Source organism: Heterodontus francisci, chromosome 2, assembly GCF_036365525.1.
Source record: "Heterodontus francisci isolate sHetFra1 chromosome 2, sHetFra1.hap1, whole genome shotgun sequence".
Lineage (NCBI taxonomy): Eukaryota > Metazoa > Chordata > Chondrichthyes > Heterodontiformes > Heterodontidae > Heterodontus > Heterodontus francisci.
In genome coordinates this window covers 221,271,036-221,292,953 of record NC_090372.1, presented here as the reverse complement: position 1 = coordinate 221,292,953, position 21,918 = coordinate 221,271,036, and the positions used below count along the sequence as shown (strand labels likewise).

General features: G+C 49.5%; 1 protein-coding gene across 3 annotated transcripts in view; it reads left to right on the top strand.

Annotated features, from left to right (window-relative positions):
* Positions 1–13,086, top strand: part of LOC137380451 (flap endonuclease 1-like) — a 76,801-nt gene extending 63,715 nt beyond the window's left edge. For 2 of the 3 annotated variants that reach the window (XM_068052377.1, XM_068052378.1), the window contains exons 9-12: positions 4,125–4,256; positions 5,642–5,793; positions 10,109–10,253; positions 11,961–13,086. In XM_068052377.1, the coding sequence (XP_067908478.1) occupies positions 4,125–4,256; positions 5,642–5,793; positions 10,109–10,253; positions 11,961–12,161 (630 nt within the window). In that variant the 3' untranslated portion in view covers positions 12,162–13,086. The remainder of the gene's footprint in view (positions 1–4,124; positions 4,257–5,641; positions 5,794–10,108; positions 10,254–11,960) is intronic. The other variant, XM_068052379.1, reaches the window with a different exon arrangement.
* Positions 13,087–21,918: the final 8,832 nt, after the last annotated feature.

Below are 21,918 nucleotides of genomic sequence, written 5' to 3'. Positions count from 1 at the left end.
CCACATCCCCACCTGTCCCTATATTCCCCGACCACCTACCTATACTAGTGGCAATTTATAATGGTCAATTTACCTATCAACCTGCAAGTCTTTCGGCTGTGGGAGGAAACCGGAGCACCCGGAGGAAACCCACACAGACACAGGGAGAACTTGCAAACTCCACACAGGCAGGACCCAGAATTGAACCCGGGTCGCTGGAGCTGTGAGGCTGCGGTGCTAACCACTGCGCCACTGTGCAGCCCCACATTGATAATTGTGGTATCTTGCTGTGTACAGATTGGCTGCCGCGTTTCCTACATTATAGCAGTGACTGCATTTCAAAAGTATTTCAGTGGCTGTGATGTGTTTTGAGATGGTGGTGGATGTGATAGGCACTACAGGAATGCAAGGCCTTTCTCCTTCTGGAATTCAGTGAGGATGTGCAGAGAAGGAAGAGCTGTCGACCAGAATCGTTGCTTAGATAGAGCGAGGGAGGACAGGCCAGAGACAGCTGGTGTTAGTAGCTTTGAGTCAGATGAAAGTTGGCCGCTGGTGAGGATCCCGAGGTTGACACAATGAGGAGATGAGAAATGAAAACGAGTCTCTAACAGAACACAGACCAAAAGCGAAATACTGCAGATGCTGGAAATCTGAAATAAAAACAAGAAATGCTGGAATTCCATAAGTTTTAAGGTACTTGTGGATAAGGATAAGAGTAGTCTTCGGGTGAAGGTGCTAAATTGGGGAAGGCTAATTATAACAATATTAGGCAGAAACTGAAGTATTTAGATTGGGGGCGGCTGTTTGAGGGTAAATCAACATCTGACATGTGGGAGTCTTTCAAACATCAGTTGATTAGAATCCAGGACCGGCATGTTCCTGTGAGGATGAAGGATAAGTTTGGCAAGTTTCGGGAACCTTGGATAACGCAGGATATTGTGAGCCTTGTCAAAACGAAAAAGGGCTGGAAGGCTAGGAACAGACGAATCCCTTGAGGAATATAAAGACAGTAGGAAGGAACTTAAGCAAGGAGTCAGGGGGGCTAAAAGGGGTCATGAAAAGTCATTGGCAAACAGGATTAAGGATAATCCCAAGGCTTTTTATACGTATATAAAGAGCAAGAGGGTAACTAGGGAAAGGGTTGGCCCACTCAAGGACAGAGAAGGGAATCTATGTGTGGAGCCAGAGGAAATGGGCGAGGTACTAAATGAGTACTTAGCATCAGTATTCACCAAGGAGAAGGACTTGGTGGATGATGAGCCTAGGGAAGGGAGTGTAGATAGTCTCAGTCATCTCATTATCAAAAAGGAGGAGGTGTAGGGTGTCTTGCAAAGCATTAAGGTAGATAAGTCCCCAGGGCCTGATGGGATCTACCCCGGAATACTGAGGGAGGCAAGGGAAGAAATTGCTGGGGCCTTGACAGAAATCTTTGCATCCTCATTGGCTACAGGTGAGGCCCCAGAGGACTGGAGAATAGCCAATGTTGTTCCTTTGTTTAAGAAGGGTGGCAAGGATAATCCAGGAAGTTATAGGCCGGTGAGCCTTACATCAGTGGTAGGGAAATTATTAGAGAGGATTCTTCGGGACAGGATTTACTCCCATTTGGAAACAAACAAACTTATTAGCGAGAGGCAGCATGGTTTTGTGAAGGGGAGGTCGTGTCTCACTAATTTGATTGAGTTGTTTGAGGAAGTGACAAAGTTGATTGATGAAGGAAGGGCAGTGGATGTTGTCTTTATGGACTTCAGTAAAGCCTTTGACAAGGTCCCGCATGGCAGACTGATACAAAAGGTGAAGTCACACGGGATCAGAGGTGAGCTGGCAAGATGGATACAGAACTGGCTCTGTCATCGAAGACAGAGGGTAGCAGTGGAAGGGTGCTTTTCTGAATGGAGGGATGTAGCTAGTGGTGTTCCGCAGGGATCAGTGCTGGGACCTTTGCTCTTTGTAGTATATATAAATGATTTGGAGGAAAATGTAGCTGGTTTGATTAGTAAGTTTGCGGACGACACAAAGGTTGGTGGAGTTGCGGACAGTGATGAGGATTGTCAGAGGATACAGCAGGATATAGATCGGTTGGAGACTTGGGCGGAGAAATGGCAGATGGAGTTTAATCCGGACAAATGTGAGGTAATGCATTTTGGAAGGTCTAATGCAGGTGGGAAGTGTACAGTAAATGGCAGAACCCTTAGGAGTATTGACAGGCAGAGAGATCTGGGCGTACAGTTCCACAGGTCACTGAAAGTGGCAACGCAGGTGGATAAGGTAGTCAAGAAGGCATACGGCATGCTTGCCTTCATCGGTTGGGGCATAGAGTATAAAAATTGGCAAGTCATGCTGCAGCTGTACAGACCCTTAGTTAGGCCACACTTAGAATATTGTGTGCAATTCTGGTCGCCACACTACCAGAAGGACGTGGAGGCTTTGGAGAGGGTACAGAAGAGGTTGACCAGGATGTTGCCTGGTCTGGAGAGCATTAGCTATGAGGAGAGGTTGGATAAACTCGGATTGTTTTCACTGGAACAACGGAGATGGAGGGGCGACATGATAGAGGTTTACAAAGTTATGAGCGGCATGGACAGAGTGGATAGTCAGAAGCTTTTTTCCCAGGGTGGAAGAGTCAGTTACTAGGGGGCATGGGTTTAAGGTGAGAGGGGCAAATTTTAGAGTGGATGTGCGAGGCAAGTTTTTTACACAGAGGGTGGTGAGTGCCTGGAACTTGTTGCCGGGGGAGGTGGTGGAAGCAGGTACGATAATGACGTTTAAGAGGCATCTTGACAAATACATGAACAGGATGGGAATAGAGGGATACGGACCCCAGAACAATCGAACATTAGAACGTTACAGCGCAGTACAGGCCCTTCGGACCTCGATGTTGCGCCGACCTGTGAAACCAAATGGGGGAAGTGCAGAAGGTTTTAGTTTAGACAGGCATCAAGATCGGCGCAGGCTTGGAGGGCCGAATGGCCTGTTCCTGTGCTGTACTGTTCTTTGTTCTTTGTCCTTTGAAATACTCAGCAGGTCTGGCAGCATCCATGAAGAGAGAAACAGCGTTAATGTTTCAGGCCTCCAACCACCTATCATTTTAATTCTCCTCCCTGCTCTCACACTGACCTCACTGACCTCTCTATCCTCAGCCTGCTGTGGTACTGCAATGAAGCTCAATGCAAACTCGAGGAACAGCACCTCATTTTCCGATTGAACACTTTACAGCCTTCTAGACTCAACATTGAGTTCAACAATTTCAGACCATCACCTCTTCCCCCATTTTGTTTCCTTTTTCTTTGCAGATTTTGTTTTTTTTCTTGTTTTCTCTTGTTTTTTTCCTTTTGGACAGCAGCCGTTCATCATTCTGCCATTCACACCTCCTCGAGACAATTCATTTGTTTCTTTATTTGTTCCATTACCATTCCTTTTAGCCCTGCACCACAAACTCTTTTATCATTTAATCTTCCCTGCCTTCCACCCTATCACAGAACCTATTACACTTCTAACCTTTGCCACTTCTGATGAAAGGTCACTGACCTGAAACGTTAACTCTGTTTCTCTCTCCACAGATACCTGCTGAGTATTTCCAGCAGGCTCTGTTTTTAATGAAACACAGTGCCTGTACACCAGGCCGAGAGAAATGGCTGGGTAGTTTGTTTTTTACAGTGTTAACTGACCACATCAAGGCCAGACGTTAGTGCGAGCTTTGACCACATTCAGACACTGAGAATGTCTGACTGGAAGGAGAGTCCAAAACTGGTCACTAATAAATCCAATCGGGAATTCAGGAGAAACTTCTTTCCGCAGAGAGTGGTGAGAATGTGGAACTCACTACCACAGGGAGTGGTTGGGGTGAACAGTATTGATACATTTAAGGGGAAGCTGGATAAACACATGAGGGAGAAAGGAATAGAAGGATATGTTGATTGAGTGAGATGAGGAAGGGTGCAAGGAGGCTCATGTAGAGCATAAATGCTAGTATGGATCTGTTGGGCTGAATGGCCTCTTTCTGTGCTGTTCTATGTAATTCTATATAAATACTTGGCCCTCTGGCAGGGAATTCCCATGATCATCACCAGCTGGAGGGGTGAAAAGAGGAAAGATAACTTGACCTCTCGATCCTAACTTGACCTCTTTTCTTGACATCACTTTCTCAGTTTGTTGACCTCTGCATTCTGATGGGATGCGACTACTGTGATAAGATTAAAGGTATCGGGATAAAACGAGCACTACCACTTATTCAAAGTCACAAAAGCATCGAGGAGATAATCAGGAACATTGACTGTCTGGTAAGTGCTGCCAAACATTCCTGACTCCAAGACATTCGGTACTCTGCCAGAAAGTAAATCATCCCAATCATCACCATCAACTCAACCGTACAACTCCTCAGATACTGAAGCAGTCCGTGTAGAAATGCAGCAAGACCTGGACAATATCCAGGCTTGGGCTGATAAGTGGCAAGTAACATTTGCGCCACACAAGTGCCAGGCAATGACCATCTCCAACAAGAGAGAATCTAACCATCTCCCCTTGACATTCAGTGGCATTACCATTGCTGAATCCCCCACTATCAACATCCTAGGGGTTACCATTGACCAGAAACTGAACTGGAGTAGCCATATAAATACCGTGGCTACAAGAGCACATCAGAGGCTAGGAATCCTGAGGTGAGTAACTCACCTCCTGTCTCCCCAAAGCCTGTCCACCATCTACAAGGCACAAGTCAGGAGTGTGATGGAATACTCTCCACTTGCCTAGATGGGTGCAGCTCCAACAACACTCAAGAAGCTCAGCACCATCCAGGACAAAGCAGCCCGCTTGATTGGCACCCCATCCACAAACATTCACTCCCTCCACCACCGACGCACAGTGGCAGCAGTGTGTACCATCTACAAGATGCACTGCAGCAATGCACCAAGGCTGCTTAGACAGCACCTTCCAAACCCACGACCTCTACCACCTAGAAGGACAAGGGCAGCAGATGCATGGGAACACCACCACCTGCAAGTTCCCCTCCAAGTCACACACCATCCTGACTTGGAACTATATTGCCGTTCCTTCACTGTCGCTGGGTCAAGATCCTGGAACTCTCTTCCTAACAACACTGTGAGTGTACCTACCCCACATGGACTGCAGCGGTTCAAGAAGGCAGCTCACCACCACCTTCTCAAGGGCAATTAGGGATGGACAATAAATGCTGGCCTGGCCAGTGACACCCACATCCCATGAAAGATTAAAAAAAACACAGATTCCAGCTCACAATGAGAGGCATTTATTCAAGTACATCCTAAGTTGCAATATCATAGATACCCCACCACACCCCTTCTGGGACCCCAGATACCCCACCACACCCCTTCTGGGACCCCAGATACCCCATCACACCCCTACTGGGACAGCTAGATACCCCACCAGACCTACTGGGACCCCTAGATACCCCATCACACTACCTCTATGTTATCGATATCACATTATGGCAGTGTTTTGTTTGACTCGTGTTGCCTTTAGAAAAGCTTTCTCTTCATCGAGACGGGTGAGGGTTGTTGGGAAGAAGACAGAGTAAAGCGAGATAGGGTGGACTGTGTAAATATAGAGAAGGACAGACAGGATCAGAAACATATGAAAATATTGATCTCCGGGGAAAGCCGAGGCTCAGTTTTCTCTCTTGCTTTGACAGAAATACCGTCCGCCTGAGGGCTGGCCTTTCAAAGAGGCTCGGGAACTGTTCCTGCAGCCCGAAGTGGTGAACACAGATGAGGTGCTTCTGGAGTGGAGGAACTTGGACGAGGAGGGCCTCGTTCAGTTACTCGTACACGAGAAAAACGCCAAGTACGTGAGCAGTATCTCGGCTTCTATCTCCCTGAGCTTTTTGTGATTGGAACAAAAATAGGGAAACAAAACCCGGTTAAAATCGTCCAGCTGGAATCATGGTAAAAACTGTGCGATGCAAACTTCAGCCGGAAGCAGCGGGAGCTGCAGGTACTGTCTTCAATTCCGGGCTCCACACTTTAGGAAGGATGTCAGGGTCTTGGAGAGGGTGCGGAGGAAATTTAATAAAAACGGTTCCAGGGATGAGAGACTTCAGTTAATGTGGAGAGACTGGAGAAACTGGGATTGTTCTCCCGAGAGCAGATTTCATAGAGGGGTTCAAAATCGTGAGGGGTTATGATAGAGTAAATAAGGAGAAACTGTTTCCAGTGCCAGGAGGGTCGGTTACCAGGGGGACAGTAAGGGGAATAAGAAAAGTGATAGGCAGAGAAATCAGGGGCCAGAATCAATCAGGGCCACAGTGAAAAATAGTGGGAAGGGAACATGTTAAAAAGACAAACCTTTAGGCTTTGTGCTTATACGCGCGGAGCATTCGCAATAAAGTGGATGAATAAATTGCACAAATAGATGTAAACAGGTATGATATAGTCGGGATTACGGAGACATGGCTGCAAGGTGACCAGGGATGGGAAATGAACATCCAGGGGTATTCAGTATTTCGGAAGGATGGAAAAAAAGCAAAAGGCGCTGGAGTTGCATTGCTGGTTAAAGAGGAAATTAACGCAATAGTGAGGAAGGATATTAGCTCTGAGGATGTGGAATCTGTATGGGTAGAGCTGAGAAACACTAAGGGCAAAAAACATTAGTGGGGGTTGTATATAGACCCCCAAACTGTAGTAGTGATGTTGGGAATGGCATTAAACAGGAAATTAGAGTTGCATGCGATAAAGGAACATCTGTAATTATGGGTGAGTTTAATCTGCATATAGATTGAGCAAATCAAATTAGTCACAATACTGTAGAGGAGGAATTCTTGGAGTGTATACGGGATGGTTTTCTGGACCAATACGTTGAGGAACCAATTAGAGAACAGGCCATCCTAGACTGGGTATTGTGCAATGAGAGAGGAATAATTGACAATCTAGTGGTGCGAGACCCCTTGGGGATGAATGACAATAATATGATAGAATTCTTCATCAAGATGGAGTGTGACGTAGTTGATTCTGAGACTAGGGTCCTGAATCTTAATAAAGGAAACTACGAAGGTATGAGGCACGAGTTGGCCATGACGGATTGGGAAACGTTACTTAAAGGGATGATGGTGGATAGGCAATGGCAAACATTTAAAGAGTGCATGGATGAACTGCCACAATTGTTTATCCCTGTCTGGCACAAAAGTAAAACGGGAAAGGTAGCCAAACCATGGCTGACAAGGGAAATTAGAGATAGCATTAGATCAAAGGCAGAGGCATATAAATTTGCCAGAAAAAAAACAACAGGCCTGAGGATTGGGAGCAGTTTAGAATTCAGCAAAGGAGGACCAAGGGATTGGTTAAGAAGGGGAAAATAGAATACGAGAGCAAGCTTGCAGGAAGAATAAAAAGTGACTGTAAAAGTTTCTATAGGTATGTGAAGAGAAAAAGATTGGTGAAGACAAATGTAGGTCCCTTACAGTCAGAATCAGGGGAATTTATTATGGGGAACAAAAAAATGGCTGACCAACTAAATGCATACTTTGGTTCTGTCTTGACAAAGGAGGACACAAATATCATACCAGAAATGTTGGGGAACACAGGACTTAGTGAGAGAGAGAAATGATGTTGGGGAAATTGATGGGATTGAAGGCCGATAAATCCCCAGGGCCTGATGGTCTGCATCCCAGAGTAATTAAGGAAGTCGCCCTAGAAATAGTGGATGCATTGGTGGTCATCTTCCAAGATTCTATAGACTCTGGAACAGTTCCTACAGATTGAGGGTAGCTAATGTAACCCCACTATTTAAAAAGGGAGGTAGAGAGAAAGCAGGGAATTATAGACCAGTCAGCCTGACGTCGGTAGTGGGGAAAATTCTAGAGTCCATTATCAAAGGTTTTATAGCAGAGCACTTGGAGAACAGTGGTAGAATCGGGCAGAGTCAGCATGGATTTATGAATGGGAAATCATGCTTGACAAATCTACTAGAATTCTTCGAGGATGTAACTAGTAGAGTTGATGAGGGGGAGCCAGTGGATGTGGTTTATTTGGACTTTCAGAAGGCTTTCGACAAAGTCCCACATAAGAGATTAGCATGTAAAATTAAAGCGCATGGGATTGGGGGTAGTGTATTGCGATGGATAGAAAACTGGTTGGCGGACAGGAAACAAAGAGTAGGGGTAAATGGGTCTTTTTCCGAATGGCAGGCAGTGACTAGTGGGGTACCGCAGGGATCGGTGCTAGGGCCCCAGCTATTCACAATATATATTAATGATTTAGATGAGGGAACTAAATATAATATCTCCAAATTTGCAGATGACACAAAACTGGGTGGGAGGGTGAGTTGTGAGGAGGATGCAGAGAGGCTTCAGAGTGATTTGGACAAGTTGAGTGAGTGGGCAGATGCATGGCAGATGCAGTATAATGTGAATAAATGTGAGGTTATCCACTTTGGTAGCAAAAACAGGAAGGCAGATTATTATCTGAAAGGCTAGAAACTGAGAGAGGGGAATATGCAGCGAGACCTGGGTGTTCTCATACACCAGTCGCTGAAGGTAAGCATGCAGGTGCAACAGGCGGTAAAAAAGGCAAATGGTATGTTGGCCTTCATAGCGAGAGGATTCGAGTACAGGAGCAGGGATGTCTTGCTGCAATTATACAGGGCCTTGGTGAGGCCACACCTGGAATATTGTGTGCAGTTTTGGTCTCCTTATCTGAGGAAGCATGTTCTTGCTATAGAGGGAGTGCAGCGAAGGTTTACCAGACTGATTCCTGGGATGGTGGGACTGACGCATGAGGAGAGATTGAGTCGGTTAGGATTATATTCGCTGGAGTTCAGAAGAGTGAGGGGGGATTTCATAGAAACCTATAAAATTCTAACAGGACTTGACAGGGTAGATGCAGGAAGGATGTTCCCGATGGTCGGGGAGCCCAGAACCAGGAGTTGGATGATCAGCCGTGGTCATAATGAATGGCGGAGCAGGCTCGAAGGGCCGAATGGCCTACTCCTGCTCGTATTTTCTATGTTTCTATATTTCGATGTCTATGACACAGATTGAAGATAATTTTCAAAAGAACCAGAGGAGGAGATGAGGAGAATATTTTTACACAGTGAGTTGTTGTGATCTGGAACGTGCTGCCTGAAAGGGCAGTGGAAGCACATTCAATAATAACTTTCACAAAGAAATGATGCTCCACTCGAGCCCCCTCCCATCTTTCCTCCTCTAAGTCTATCATCATAACCCTCTATTCCCTTCTCCCTCACATGCTCGTCTGATTTCCCCTTAAATGTATCTAGACTGTTCACCTCAACCACTCCCTGTGGTAGCGAGTTCCACATTCTCCCACTCTCTGGGTAAAGGAGTTTCTCCTGAATTCCCTACTGGATTTCTTGATGACTATCTTATATCAATGGCCTCTAGTTATGCTCTTTCCCACAGGAGGAAACATTCTCTCTGTATCCACTCTATCAAAACCTGTCATCATTTTAAAGATCTCTATGAGGTTACCCCTCAGCCTGTCAATCCTTTTCGATAGGTATTAACACAGATTTCTAGTATCATCCTTGTCGATCTTCTCTGCACCCTCCCCTGTGCCTCTATATTGTTTCTAGAATATGGTGACCAGACCTGCACACAGTACTCTAAGTGTGGGCTTAGCAAAGTTCAGACAGGTTTAGGATAACTTCCCTACATTTCAATTCTATCTCTATAGAAATAAAGCTGAGTTCTTGGTTTGCATTATTCTGGCCTTGCTAACTTGTGGCCCCACTTTTAGTGATTGTTCTATTTGTTCTCCCAGTTCCCATAGTTCCCCTACATCATTAAGGTTGATTTTCTAAGTAATATTAGACCTCCCTATTCTTCTTGCCAAATGTAATATACCTGCTAATTATACGTGTTGAAATTAATTTGCCAATTATATACCCATTCTGGAAGTTTCTTAATGCTATGATGTAGTTTGTTGCCATCCTCCACAGTATCCCCGCTGGAGATGGGGGAGTTTCCGCCCCCAGGCAGCTGCTGTCCTTATTCCTCGAGACAGTCAAGGTGACAGGTCAGGGAGATGGTGCCACACACTCACTGGGGGTTACAGAGTTGCACCCTGCTGAATATTTGATATAATAATATCAGGGACTGATGGCGGTTGCTTCCGCAGAATTATTCCCGCTTTGTGTTTTCCAGGGAGAAGCGGGTTCGCAATCGGATCCAGAAACTCCGGAAGTCATTATGTGATGTTGAACGCAGGAGTATGACTTTCACTCTGGAGAGACAGATGCGCTTGGATGCATTCTACACTAAAGTGAAGACCTATTATTACAAGAAAGAGGTAACAAACTCTCATGTATCAAATCCGCCTATTCTCAGGAATAATACATCACAGCCACCGAGTGTTAACTATAGAACACTGTCGCCTCCTTCTGTCTCTCTTTTTTCTCTCACTGTTTCACTCAATCTCTGTCTTATTGTTTTTTTTTTATTTAGAGATACAGCACTGAAACAGGCCCTTCGGCCCACCAAGTCTGTGCCGACCAACAACCACCCATTTTATATTAATCCTACATTAATCCCATATTCCCTACCACATCCCCACCATTCTCCTACCACCTACCTACACTGGGGGAAATTTATAATGGCTAATTTACCTATTAACCTGCAAGTCTTTGGCTGTGGGAGGAAACCGGAGCACCCGGAGGAAACCCACGCGGACACAGGGAGAACTTGCAAACTCCACACAGGCAGTACCCAGAATTGAACCCGGGTCGCTGGAGCTGTGAGGGTGCAGTGCTAACCACTGTGCCGCCCTGTCTCCCTGTCTCTCTCTTTTTCTCTCTTTCACTCTGTTTCTTTCTCTCTGTTTTTCTCTCTCTCTTTTTCTCTCTCTTTTTCTCTCTGTCTCTCTCGCTGTCTCTCTTTTTTTCTCTCTCTCTGTCTCTCTCTCTCTCTGTCTCTCTCTTTTTGTCTCTCTTTTTCTCTGTCTGTCTCTCTCTCTCTCGCTGTCTCTCTCTCTCTCGCTGTCTCTCTCTCTCGCTGTCTCTCCCTGTCTCTCTTTTCTCCCTGTCTCTCTTTTTCTCTCTTTCACGCTGTTTCTCTCTCTTGCTCTCACTGTTTCTCTCTGACCGTCTCTCTCTGTCTCTCTCTACCAATTATTTACCGATTAGGCAAACTACAGCCTGCCGGACTGAACATTGAGTTCAATAATTTCAGAGCATGACAGCCCCCCATTTTACTTTTATTTTTAGTTATTTTTTTCCTTTTTCTTTTTTAATATTTTTTTTGTGCTTATTTTATTTTATCTTAGTTTGTTCAGTTTGCTTACCCACTTTTTTTTCATGTTTGTACTTGCTACTGTTCAATTATCAGTCCGTTAACACCCTCTCTGTACTAATGCTTTGTCTTTCAACACACCATTAACATATTGTTTGCCTTTGCTCCATGACCTTCTGGTCTATTCTGTGACCTTGTCCTATCTACACCTTCTCCTTTGTTATCTCTTGCCCCACCCCCACTTTACTTGCTTTAAACCTTTCACATTTCTAATATTTGCCAGTTCTGAAAAAGGGTCACTGACCTGAAACGGTAACTCTGTTTCTCTCTCCACAGATGCTGCCAGACCTGCTGAATATTTCCAGCATTTCTTGTTTTTATGTCTGTCTCTCTCTGTCATCTCTCAGTCTCTGTCTCTGTTTCTGTCTCTCTCTCTCTCTCTCTCTCTGTTTCTCTCTCTCTGTCTCTTTTTTTCTTTCTCGTTCTTGCTCTCTCGCTGTCTCTCTCTCTCTCTGTCTCTCTCTGTCTGTCTGTCTCTTTTTCTCTCTCGCTCTGTCTGTCTCTTTTTCTCTCTCTCTCTCTATCTCTCTCTGTCTCTCTCTTTGTCTCTCTCTCTCTCTCTCTATCTGTCTGTCTGTCTCTCTCTCACTGTCTATCTGTCTGTCTCTCTCTCTGTCTCTCCCTCTCGCTCTGCGTTTGTCTCTCTGTCTGTCTCTATCTTTTGCTTTTCTCTTTCTCCCTCACTCTCTCACTCTCTTTCTCTCCACAGGGGAATGAGTCCTTTTTCCGGTCAACCATCAAGAGACGTAAAGCTGTGAAGCGGAATCTATCCAAGATTCCTCTGCGTCGCTGTGTCCGTGTCCGTCTCCCGCAGAGTAAACCAGCAGTGCCCAACACAGTCTGCGATGCTGTCGTGTCCACCCCGCCTGACGAGCCACAGAATATTCCAGAGACTCTACATACCATTTAATCTTTTCTTCATGTTTGAAGCCTGTTTCTGTGGTTCCCTCGCTCCACTTCATCCCTACCTTTCTTCCCTGGATGTGAACCCCACCTGATCCCATTCCCATACGGATCAGTCATTGTTGTGGGTCAATTAGCATTTTATCAACGGGAGCAATCGCCATTAATTCAAATCTCAATCTCCCCCCTCACCGACTCTCCCCTCACCGACTCCTCCCCCCAACCCACTCCCCCTCCCCCACCCCCAGCCCACCCGCTCTGTCTCCCTCCTGTGCCCTGGCGGGTGAACTGTCACATTCAGAGGCCGGAGGGTCCTGGGCCCAGCTCCCAGCCAGGATTGGATGTGCTGTTCCTTCCCTCATGCCGGGGCGGGTGGGGGAATGGGGGGATCAGCCTGGATTATCGATTCCCGATGGGTAAAGGTGCTGGGTATCGGGTGTGACAACCAGATTGGGACTGCTAGTGCTGCCTTACTTGGTCGAATAGTCCTGCAGCAGCACCCTTCCCCCTGCACAGGTTAACTAGACCATGGATGAGGGGTTCGGTAACCAGACCCTGGCTGCAGAACCTACACCCCCATTGGAGGACCCACCACGGGCCATCCAAGACCCAACTCCATATTTTGCGCCCCTGCCCCAGGCAGTGGGGGGCCAATCAAAGCAGCTCCCAAGGTAGTGGCCTGATGAAGATGAGGATAGGATCCCATTTACGATGCCCTCCACAGTCGAGCAGCTTGTCGCCTCTCGCTGCCTCTCCTGAAGTACGTCCTCTTGGGAACCTCCAATCTGCGGAGGTCTGCTGGAAGCCTGCTGCTTGTGGGGGCCTGCTGGGGTTCTAGTGTTGCTGGAGCCTGTGGGGATTCTGCTGGAGCCTGTGGGGATTCTGCTGGAGCCTGTGGGGATTCTGCTGGGGCCTGTTGGGGTTCTGGTGTCGCTGCAGCCTATGGAGGTTCTGCTGGGGCTGTGGGGGTTCTGCTGGGGTTCTCGTGTCGCTGGGGCCTGTGGGGGTTCTGCTGGGGCCTGTGGGGGTTCTGCTGGGGCCTGTGGGGGTTCTGCTGGTGTCTGTGAAAGCCCTTTTATCGAAGGTTGCCAACTTTGGTTGGGTGCATTCCTGGAGGTTTCATCACATGACCGCCTGCTTCCAATGTCCCACCCCCATCAGTGGCCCAACATGTCAATCATCACAGTGCCCTGCCTTTCCTAGCCAATCAGAAAGCCAACAGACTCTTAATGCCTGATTGGATGATTCATCAGTCAACACCTGCAAAGGAAATTTATTTAAAAAGTACAATTTTTAAGCCCCCTGTGATTTTTCTCCTGAGTTTGTGCGAGCTGGGTCCTGGAGAGGTCGGGGTAATCCTGGAGCATTGGTGACCCCTCCCTTTAATCTTGTGATGTGTTGCGTTGTCCTGTATCTCTCGACGTGTCACAGTCTTTGTTAATTGTTTGTTTACATCACTCTCGGTGCTAAGCAAGGTGGGACCAGCCTGGCCAAGGTGACACAGCGAGAATCGTACCTACACCTTTACTCCGAACTACTTAAGATATTGAAGCACTGAATGAGACTGAGAGGATGCGTGTGAAGGACCAACCCCCACCACACAAGGAAACAAATAGTTTTTATCCTCAGTCAATATTTATAAAAACGGAGAAGACATTCGACCTGCAGTATAAACTCGGCATTCTTCATTCACTCTCACAGTATGGTGCTAACTCTACTCCAAACCTTTATAGGGTTACTACCTCTCCTTCAAGGGATCTGTTATTCTAAATGCTGAGTTCCAGGCAGTGGTTTGCTATAAAATGGCTGCCTTGGTCATTGTTGCTTATGGACAAGTCAACTGCCCAATGGAAGTGGGTGCCAGTATTGTGTCATTGCTGCTCCTAAACTGCTCAATACTTAACGCCTATGTAAAGTAAGACTTGTATTTATACTCCAGCATTCTCTCAAAGTAGATCACAAGCCACGAGTTAGTGAAATATGTTGTTTCATGAGCACAGATGACGCTAGTTTCCATCAGCAGAATCCCACAAAGACTAAATGAGATGAATGACTAGAATCTGCCACTGTCGTGGTGTTTGAGGGAGGAATGCACGAGAACGGCTCCCCTGCTCGTCTGCTGGAGCAGACTGCGTTCTTAAAATCCACTGTGTTTCTTATTGGGTTGTGGGGAGTGTACATCTCACTGTGTGCAGTGGGGCACAACAAGACTTTCCAATTTTACTGAGGTCTCTGGTACAGTATACACACATCTTACTCATTAGTCTGATCAGCTTAACCCCGTGCTGTACCTGTCCAGGGAGTGTTTGATGGGGGCAGTGTAGAGGGAGTTTTACTCTGTATCTAACCCCGTTTTTTTTTTCTTTTTTTTAATCTAAACCCCATTTTTCTTTTTCTTTCTATAAGGTGGCCTTTATACCCCAGGCCCCTTTTATATTTTTCACATCGAGGGGGCCTTTATTCCTCAGGCCCCCTTTATATACATATTTACAGTTTTAAAATAACTTTATTAAAACCAGATAAATAAACAAAAAAAAAACTCAAATTAAAATGCCATTCTCGGCGTCGACAATGCACTCCAGTCCCTGCGGTGCCCACCGGTCGCGGAAGGCCTCAAGCGTACCGGCGGACACCGCATGCTCCTTCTCCAGGGACACCCGGGCGCGAACGTAACCGCGGAAGAGGGGCAGGCAATCGGGGAGGACGGACCCCGAGACGGCCCGCAGCCTGGACCTGTGAATTGCCACCTTGGCCAGGCCCAGGAGCAGACCGACAAGGAGATCCTCCTCCCGGCCCAAGCCCCTCCGCACCGGGTGCCCAAGGATCAGGAGCGTGGGACTGAAGTGCAGCCAGAATTTGAGGAGAAGCCCCTTCAGATACTCAAAGAGGGGCTGCAACCTCGCACACTCCGTATAAACGTGGAACACGGACTCGTCCAGGCCGCAGAAAGTACAGGTGGCCTGGGAGTCCGTGAACCTACTTAAAAGCCTATTGCACGGGACTGCTCTGTGCAGCACCCTCCACCCCAGGTCCCCGATGTAAAGGGGGAAGACTCCCATGTAGAGAGACCTCCATTGGGGTTTCCCCTCGCCGCCAGATGGCAACGCGGACCGCCAGGGCGTGTCCGGCCGGCTGACGAGGGCGAGGAAGTGGAGAGTGTGCAGGAGCAGCCCGTACAGGAAACACCTCCGCGCCAATTGGAATGGCACGGAGGGCATTTCTGAGAGGCGGCTCGGGTTGTGGGGGACCGGCGCCCGAGGAGGGTTTCGGGGCCTGGATCCGATGAGCAGTTCCGGCCGAGCGGGTGTCAGCTCGGCCGGGATCGCACCGCAATCCCGAGCCCCCTCGCCACCCGCAGTGAGGGGCGTCCCGGGGGTTTCGGCTACTCCTCCGCCCGCCGGACCGTCCTCGGAGTCGGCCGCCCGGACATCCGAGGTGCTCTCCTCCGCTGGCGGGGGAGCGCCCTGACTGGAGGCGACCATGTTCCAGACTCGGAATAGATCCCGGTAAAAGACAGGCAACTCCCTCAGAGAGGCACGGCTAACGGACTCCACCGGGAGCTGCGTGTCGTCTTGAAGGCAGTGACACTGGCAGAAAAAATACGTCGCCAGCGCACACCATCTGGGAGGACGCTCGACGTACAGGCATCTCTGCAGGGTCCGAAGGTGGAGAGTCGCAGCTTGGGTGCGGACGCACACCAGCGACTGACCGCCCTCCTCAATCGGGAGACTCAGGACCGCGGCAGAGACCCAGTGTTTCCTCTTGCCCCAGAAGAAATCGACGAGTTTCTTCTGGATCTTGGTGGCAAATACAGGGGGCGGGGCCAAAGTGACCAACCGGTACCACAGCATGGAGGCCACCAGTTGGTTTATGACCAACGCTCGGCCCCTGTAGGAAAGCACTCGGAGCAGTCCTGTCCAGCGCCCCAGCCAAGTGGTGATTTTCGCCTCCAACTCCTGCCAGTTTGCCGGCCAGGCTTCCTCAGCGGGGCTAAGGTGGACTCCCAGATAGAGGAGGTGCGTGGTGCACCACGGAAAAGGTGTCATCTCCTCCGGCAGGGAGTCCACCCGCCACTGACCCACCAGGAGTCCGGAACATTTCTCCCAATTGATCCTCGCGGAGGATGCGGCAGAAAAGGTCTGCTGGCAGTCGCACATCCTCCGCAAGTCAACGGGATCTGTGATTGCGAGGAGCACGTCGTCGGCGTAAGCCGAGAGGACGACCCGCATGGCCGGCTCGCACAGAGCCAATCCCGTCTACCTCCTGCGAAGCAGGCACAGGAAGGGCTCCACGCAGATGGTATACAATTGGCCGGACATGAGGCACCCCTGACGCACTCCTCTCCCAAAGTGAAGGGGCGCCGTCAAGGACCCGTTAACTTTGACTAGACACTCTGTGGCGGCGTATAAAAATCGGACCCGGGCCACGAAATGCGGCCCGAGTCCGAAAGCGCGCAGAGTCCCGAAAAGGTAATCGTGATCCACCCTGTCGAACGCCTTCTCCTGATCGAGGGAGAGAAAGGCGACCGACTGACCAGTCCTCTGGGAAAGATGGATCAGGTCCCGGACCAGGTGGATGTTGTCCTGGATGGACCGGCCCGGGACCGCGTAGGACTGGTCGGGGTGGATCATGTGGGCCAGCACGGAGCCCAGGCGGGTATACATAGCCCGGGCAAAGATCTAATAATCCGTGCTGAGGAGGGAGACCGGACGCCAGTTTCGTCTCCTGGAACAGTGTGGGTTTCCTGCAGAAAGCTCACCGCGTATCTCCCTTCCCTGAGGAATGAGAGATTGTGAAATCTGCGGTGAGACCCCTCTGCTGCCGTTGATGTTGAGGCTGGCTATGGTTATCTTCATGTCAAGGGTACTTAAAACCCGTCACCAACACCTCACTGTGAGGAGGGAGTGGAAGTGCACCTGGCCCTCCACTCCCCCAGCAACCCATTGAGGAACACATTAAAACGGCGCCTCTCAACCAGTTTCACATCCACGCGCTTGCCCGCTATCTTAAGGGCAGCACAGACGGACTGGATGATCAGCGCCAGATTCGACCAGCGGTCGAGGGCCAGCTGAACTTTATTGCGGCAGCCCCTGCAAACCGCGAGGAAATCCCGGAGTTCCGCCGTGGGGATGAGAGGAGATTCGGTGGGAGGCACGAGGGACTCCACCACCTCACTGGCGATGGAATCAAGGTCATCCTCCGTGCCCCGCACCGAATCCCCATCCTCCTCCGGGTCGTCACCGCCAGCGGCCGACACATCCACCACACACTGTGGGGCGGACGTCCCGACCGCGCCAGCTGGTCCTGCCTCCGTCACGATCCCACCCCCAGGATTGATGGCGGAGGAGTCCTCTCTGGGTTTTACTGTGAAACTGGAGCCTGTGGGCACCAGCAGCCCAGGACTCCCCTCCACCTCCGTCCCCAGGCCAATGAGTGGTCCAGGGGAGACAGGTTCCCGACTCCGGAAATCCGGAGGCGGAGAGAGGAGGCACTCTCCCGCTCCGCCAGCAACCACAGGCCCAGCAGATGGGGCAGCATTCTCAGTTTTCACCGGGTCGGGTGTCTCCTGGTTGGTGGTGGACTCCGGCTGGGAGGGCTGACCCTCTGGGGCATCGCCCTCCCCTCCATTCAGGGCACCCGACCCAGTAGCAGTGGCAGAATGGGCGGCATCCCCAGGCTCCCCCACCACAAGCAGGGCCCCACTTACTCCTTCAGGAGGGGCCTCATGTACCGGGGCCTTCCCCTCTCCTCCATCCTGAGGAATAGGGAGCTCCTGCCCGAACTTTGTAGCCTTGGTGGTGGTGGTAGGGGGAACCTGAGGACCCGAAACAGGAGACAGCTCCCCTCCAACAGATGGGCCCTGCACCTCAGGGCCCTGTGTTATTTCTGTGGAGGGGTGCCTTCTCCTCTTTTTCCCACTAGGGCGCGGAGGCTCAGAGACCTCCATGTCATCAGAGGCCTCCGCCTCCGCACCCTTTTTTTCCTTTTTAGTCACCCTGGGCCTGAGCCCAGCCCTGGGACAGGTGGATTCCATGGGAATGGGCTTTGGGCTGTGCTCAGGCTTGGGTTGTGTCAAAGTGTCCAGGGGACATGCCTCATGATGTTTCTTTTTTCCCCGCCTCTTCCTTCCACTCGGACGGACGCTCCCCTCCCCGCCGGAGGCTGTGAAAACCACAGCCCCGGGAACCGACTGAGCGGTGTCTATTGGATGTGTGGGGGGAGTGGGAGGAGGTACTGTGGAACCACCTTGGGCCGCCGAGGTGGAGCTGGCGGCCGGAAGGTTGGGGTAGTTCTTACGAACATGCCCCACCCCCTTGCAGACGTGGCACCGCGCCCCATCCGAGGTCCAAAAGACGCGGTAGGCCGTCCCCTGGAACTCTATACTGCAGTGGCCCTCCAAGACTTCCTCCCGCGCCAGCTGCATGAATAGCTGGCGGCGGAAGGAGTAGACATGTCGGAGGCTGTGCTCCCGAAGACCGAGCGGGACTGGGGTGATCCCTGACCTCACCTCCCCCAGATGGTGTAGGTTGGGGAGGAGGAGCTCATCAGGAATGAAGGGTGGGACGTTCGACAAGATTACCCGATGTGCAGTGGCCCCCAGAGGGTCCACTGGCAGGAAAATCCCACCCACTGTGAGCCCCATACTTAGGGCGAGGGACACAGCCCGCTCGGTCTTCAGGAAGAACACAGCCTTCCCATACATCTTTGAGGCTGCAACAATGGCTGAGGGGCTGACAACCACGGCCATTGCCTTAACACAAGCCTCAATAGTCATATTAGGATGGGTGTAACTCTTCACCTCATGCTTTGATGTTAAGATTTTAAATGGTGACAGGGCCACAGGAGCAGCTGTCGCAGCTGCTGCAGCATAGGAGGGCCCCGCCACCGGAGAGGACTGAGAAGTCATGGGGTAGAAGAGTTACAGGCACTTTGTTGAGAGCAAAAAAAAAGAAAAGAGCAAATACAATAAATCAAAAATGTAACACTTAAAGGATGTAGCACAGGGGAAGAGGCTGAGGGAGAGGAAGGCCAAGAGGAATCAGTCTTTGTTAGTATTGCACAAGTCTTGTAGCTGGTCTTCCAGTTGGGAGGGTGGGGTGATGTCTTCACCTGGGTCAGCTGTAAGCTGCCCAGGCACACGCCTCCTTCGATGTTCAGATAATAAGTCTCTTCACCTGGGCAGCTCCAGCTGTCCCAGGCATAGTAGTTGGGGTGGGGAGGGAGCTCCCTATCCAAAGATGTTCAACACAGGAGCTCCCTATTGAACAATACAGCCCCACCCAAGGTCTTCAGGTCTCTTCTTTCCCCACCCCCAACAATCAATGAAAAAGACTTTCAGTACCAAGCAAACTCACAAAAGAGCTTCCAGTTCTCTGCCTTCCTTCCTTTGTTGAAATTTGGAAAAATCTTTTGTTTCAGTTTGAATCTCCCACTTGCTGCAGTCACACAGCCTCCAACCTCTGCACACAGCCACAGTCAGCTGCACCTCGTTGATGCACTCAGGCTCCCAAATCAGAGAGCAGCCAATCCCAGTGCTGTACCTGTCCTGGGAGTGTTTGATGGGGACAGTGTCGAGGGAGCTTTACTCTGTATCTAACCCCCAAATTTTTTTTCAGTGTAGAGGGAGCTTTACTCTGTATCTAACCCCGTGCTGTACCTGTCCTGGGAGGCCTCAGTGGGTTGGGAAGGTGATTCCATTCTCCACACTAATATCCCACCGCTTCCTGAGCCCAAACAATACAGAGAAGAGCTTTGGATGTCTGGGTTATGAATAGAGAAGATTCACTGTGTGGGAGCCCTCAGTCCATTAGTTTGTTTGTCAGTTGATGTATTTTCTGTGTCCCAGTGTGTAACTGTGATTGTGTGTACCAGTGTGTAACTGTGATTGTATGTCCCAGTGTGTAACTGTGATTGTGTGTCCCAGTGTGTAACTGTGATTGTATGTACCAGTGTGTAACTGTGATTGTGTGTCCCAGTGTGTAACTGTGATTGTATGTACCAGTGTGTAACTGTGATTGTGTGTCCCAGTGTGTAACTGTGATTGTATGTACCAGTGTGTAACTGTGATTGTGTGTCCCAGTGTGTAACTGTGATTGTATGTACCAGTGTGTAACTGTGATTGTGTGTCCCAGTGTGTAACTGTGATTGTATGTACCAGTGTGTAACTGTGATTGTGTGTCCCAATGTGTAACTGTGATTGTGTGTACCAGTGTGTAACTGTGATTGTGTGTCCCAGTGTGTAACTGTGATTGTATGTACCAGTGTGTAACTGTGATTGTGTGTCCCAGTGTGTAACTGTGATTGTGTGTACCAGTGTGTAACTGTGATTGTGTGTCCCAGTGTGTAACTGTGATTGTATGTACCAGTGTGTAACTGTGATTGTGTGTCCCAGTGTGTAACTGTGATTGTGTGTACCAGTGTGTAACTGTGATTGTGTGTCCCAGTGTGTAACTGTGATTGTATGTACCAGTGTGTAACTGTGATTGTGTGTCCCAGTGTGTAACTGTGATTGTGTGTACCAGTGTGTAACTGTGATTGTGTGTCCCAGTGTGTAACTGTGATTGTGTGTACCAGTGTGTAACTGTGATTGTGTGTCCCAGTGTGTAACTGTGATTGTGTGTACCAGTGTGTAACTGTGATTGTGTGTCCCAGTGTGTAACTGTGATTGTATGTCCCAGTGTGTAACTGTGATTGTATGTACCAGTGTGTAACTGTGATTGTGTGTACCAGTGTGTAACTGTGATTGTGTGTCCCAGTAGGTTTACATAAAAGGATTTATATTTCCTTGATGACATTCTGTGTGTGGTGAACAAAAGAGATTTAGGAATGAAGGAAGTTTATTATGAGGAAGACTTCTGGATTGAGATTCCAAATTAGCGGGGAAATACCTTGAGTCCAGAGTCAGAGCAGAGTTTAACTCGCCAACCAGCACCATCACTGATTATCACTCAATTCTCCAAGGATTGAGGAATTCATAGCTCAGAAAGGACATTTACTTTCAAAATCCCACTCAGACCACGTGGAGGTCTGGTCAGTATTTTCCATATCTTCACATTGTAAATGGGGCCTTGATTTAATATCTCTTGCAGAAGGTGACATCACTCAGCACTGACCCTCTGACAGTGCAGCACACCCTCAGCACTGACCCTCCGGCAGTGCAGCACTCCCTCAGTACTGACCCTCCGACAGTGCAGCACTCCCTCAGTACTGACCCTCCGACAGTGCAGCACTCCCTCAGTACTGACCCTCCGACAGTGCAGCACTCCCTCAGTACTGACCCTCCGACAGTGCAGCACACCCTCAGTACTGACCCTCCGACAGTGCAGCACTCCCTCAGTACTGACCCTCTGACAGTGCAGCACTCCCTCAGTACTGACCCTCCGACAGTGCAGCACTCCCTCAGTATTGACCCTCCGACAGTGCAGCACTCCCTCAGTACTGACCCTCTGACAGTGCAGCACTCCCTCAGTACTGACCCTCCGACAGTGCAGCACTCCCTCAGTACTGATCCTCTGACAGTGCAGCACTCCCTCAGAACTGACCCTCCGGCAGTGCAGCACTCCCTCAGTACTGATCCTCTGACAGTGCAGCACTCCCTCAGTACTGATCCTCTGACAGTGCAGCACTCCCTCGGTACTGACCCTCCGGCAGTGCAGCACTCCCTCAGTACTGACCCTCCGACAGTGCAGCACTCCCACAGTACTGACCCTCTGAAAATGCAGCACTCCCTCAGTACTGATCCTCCGACAGTGCAGCACTCCCTC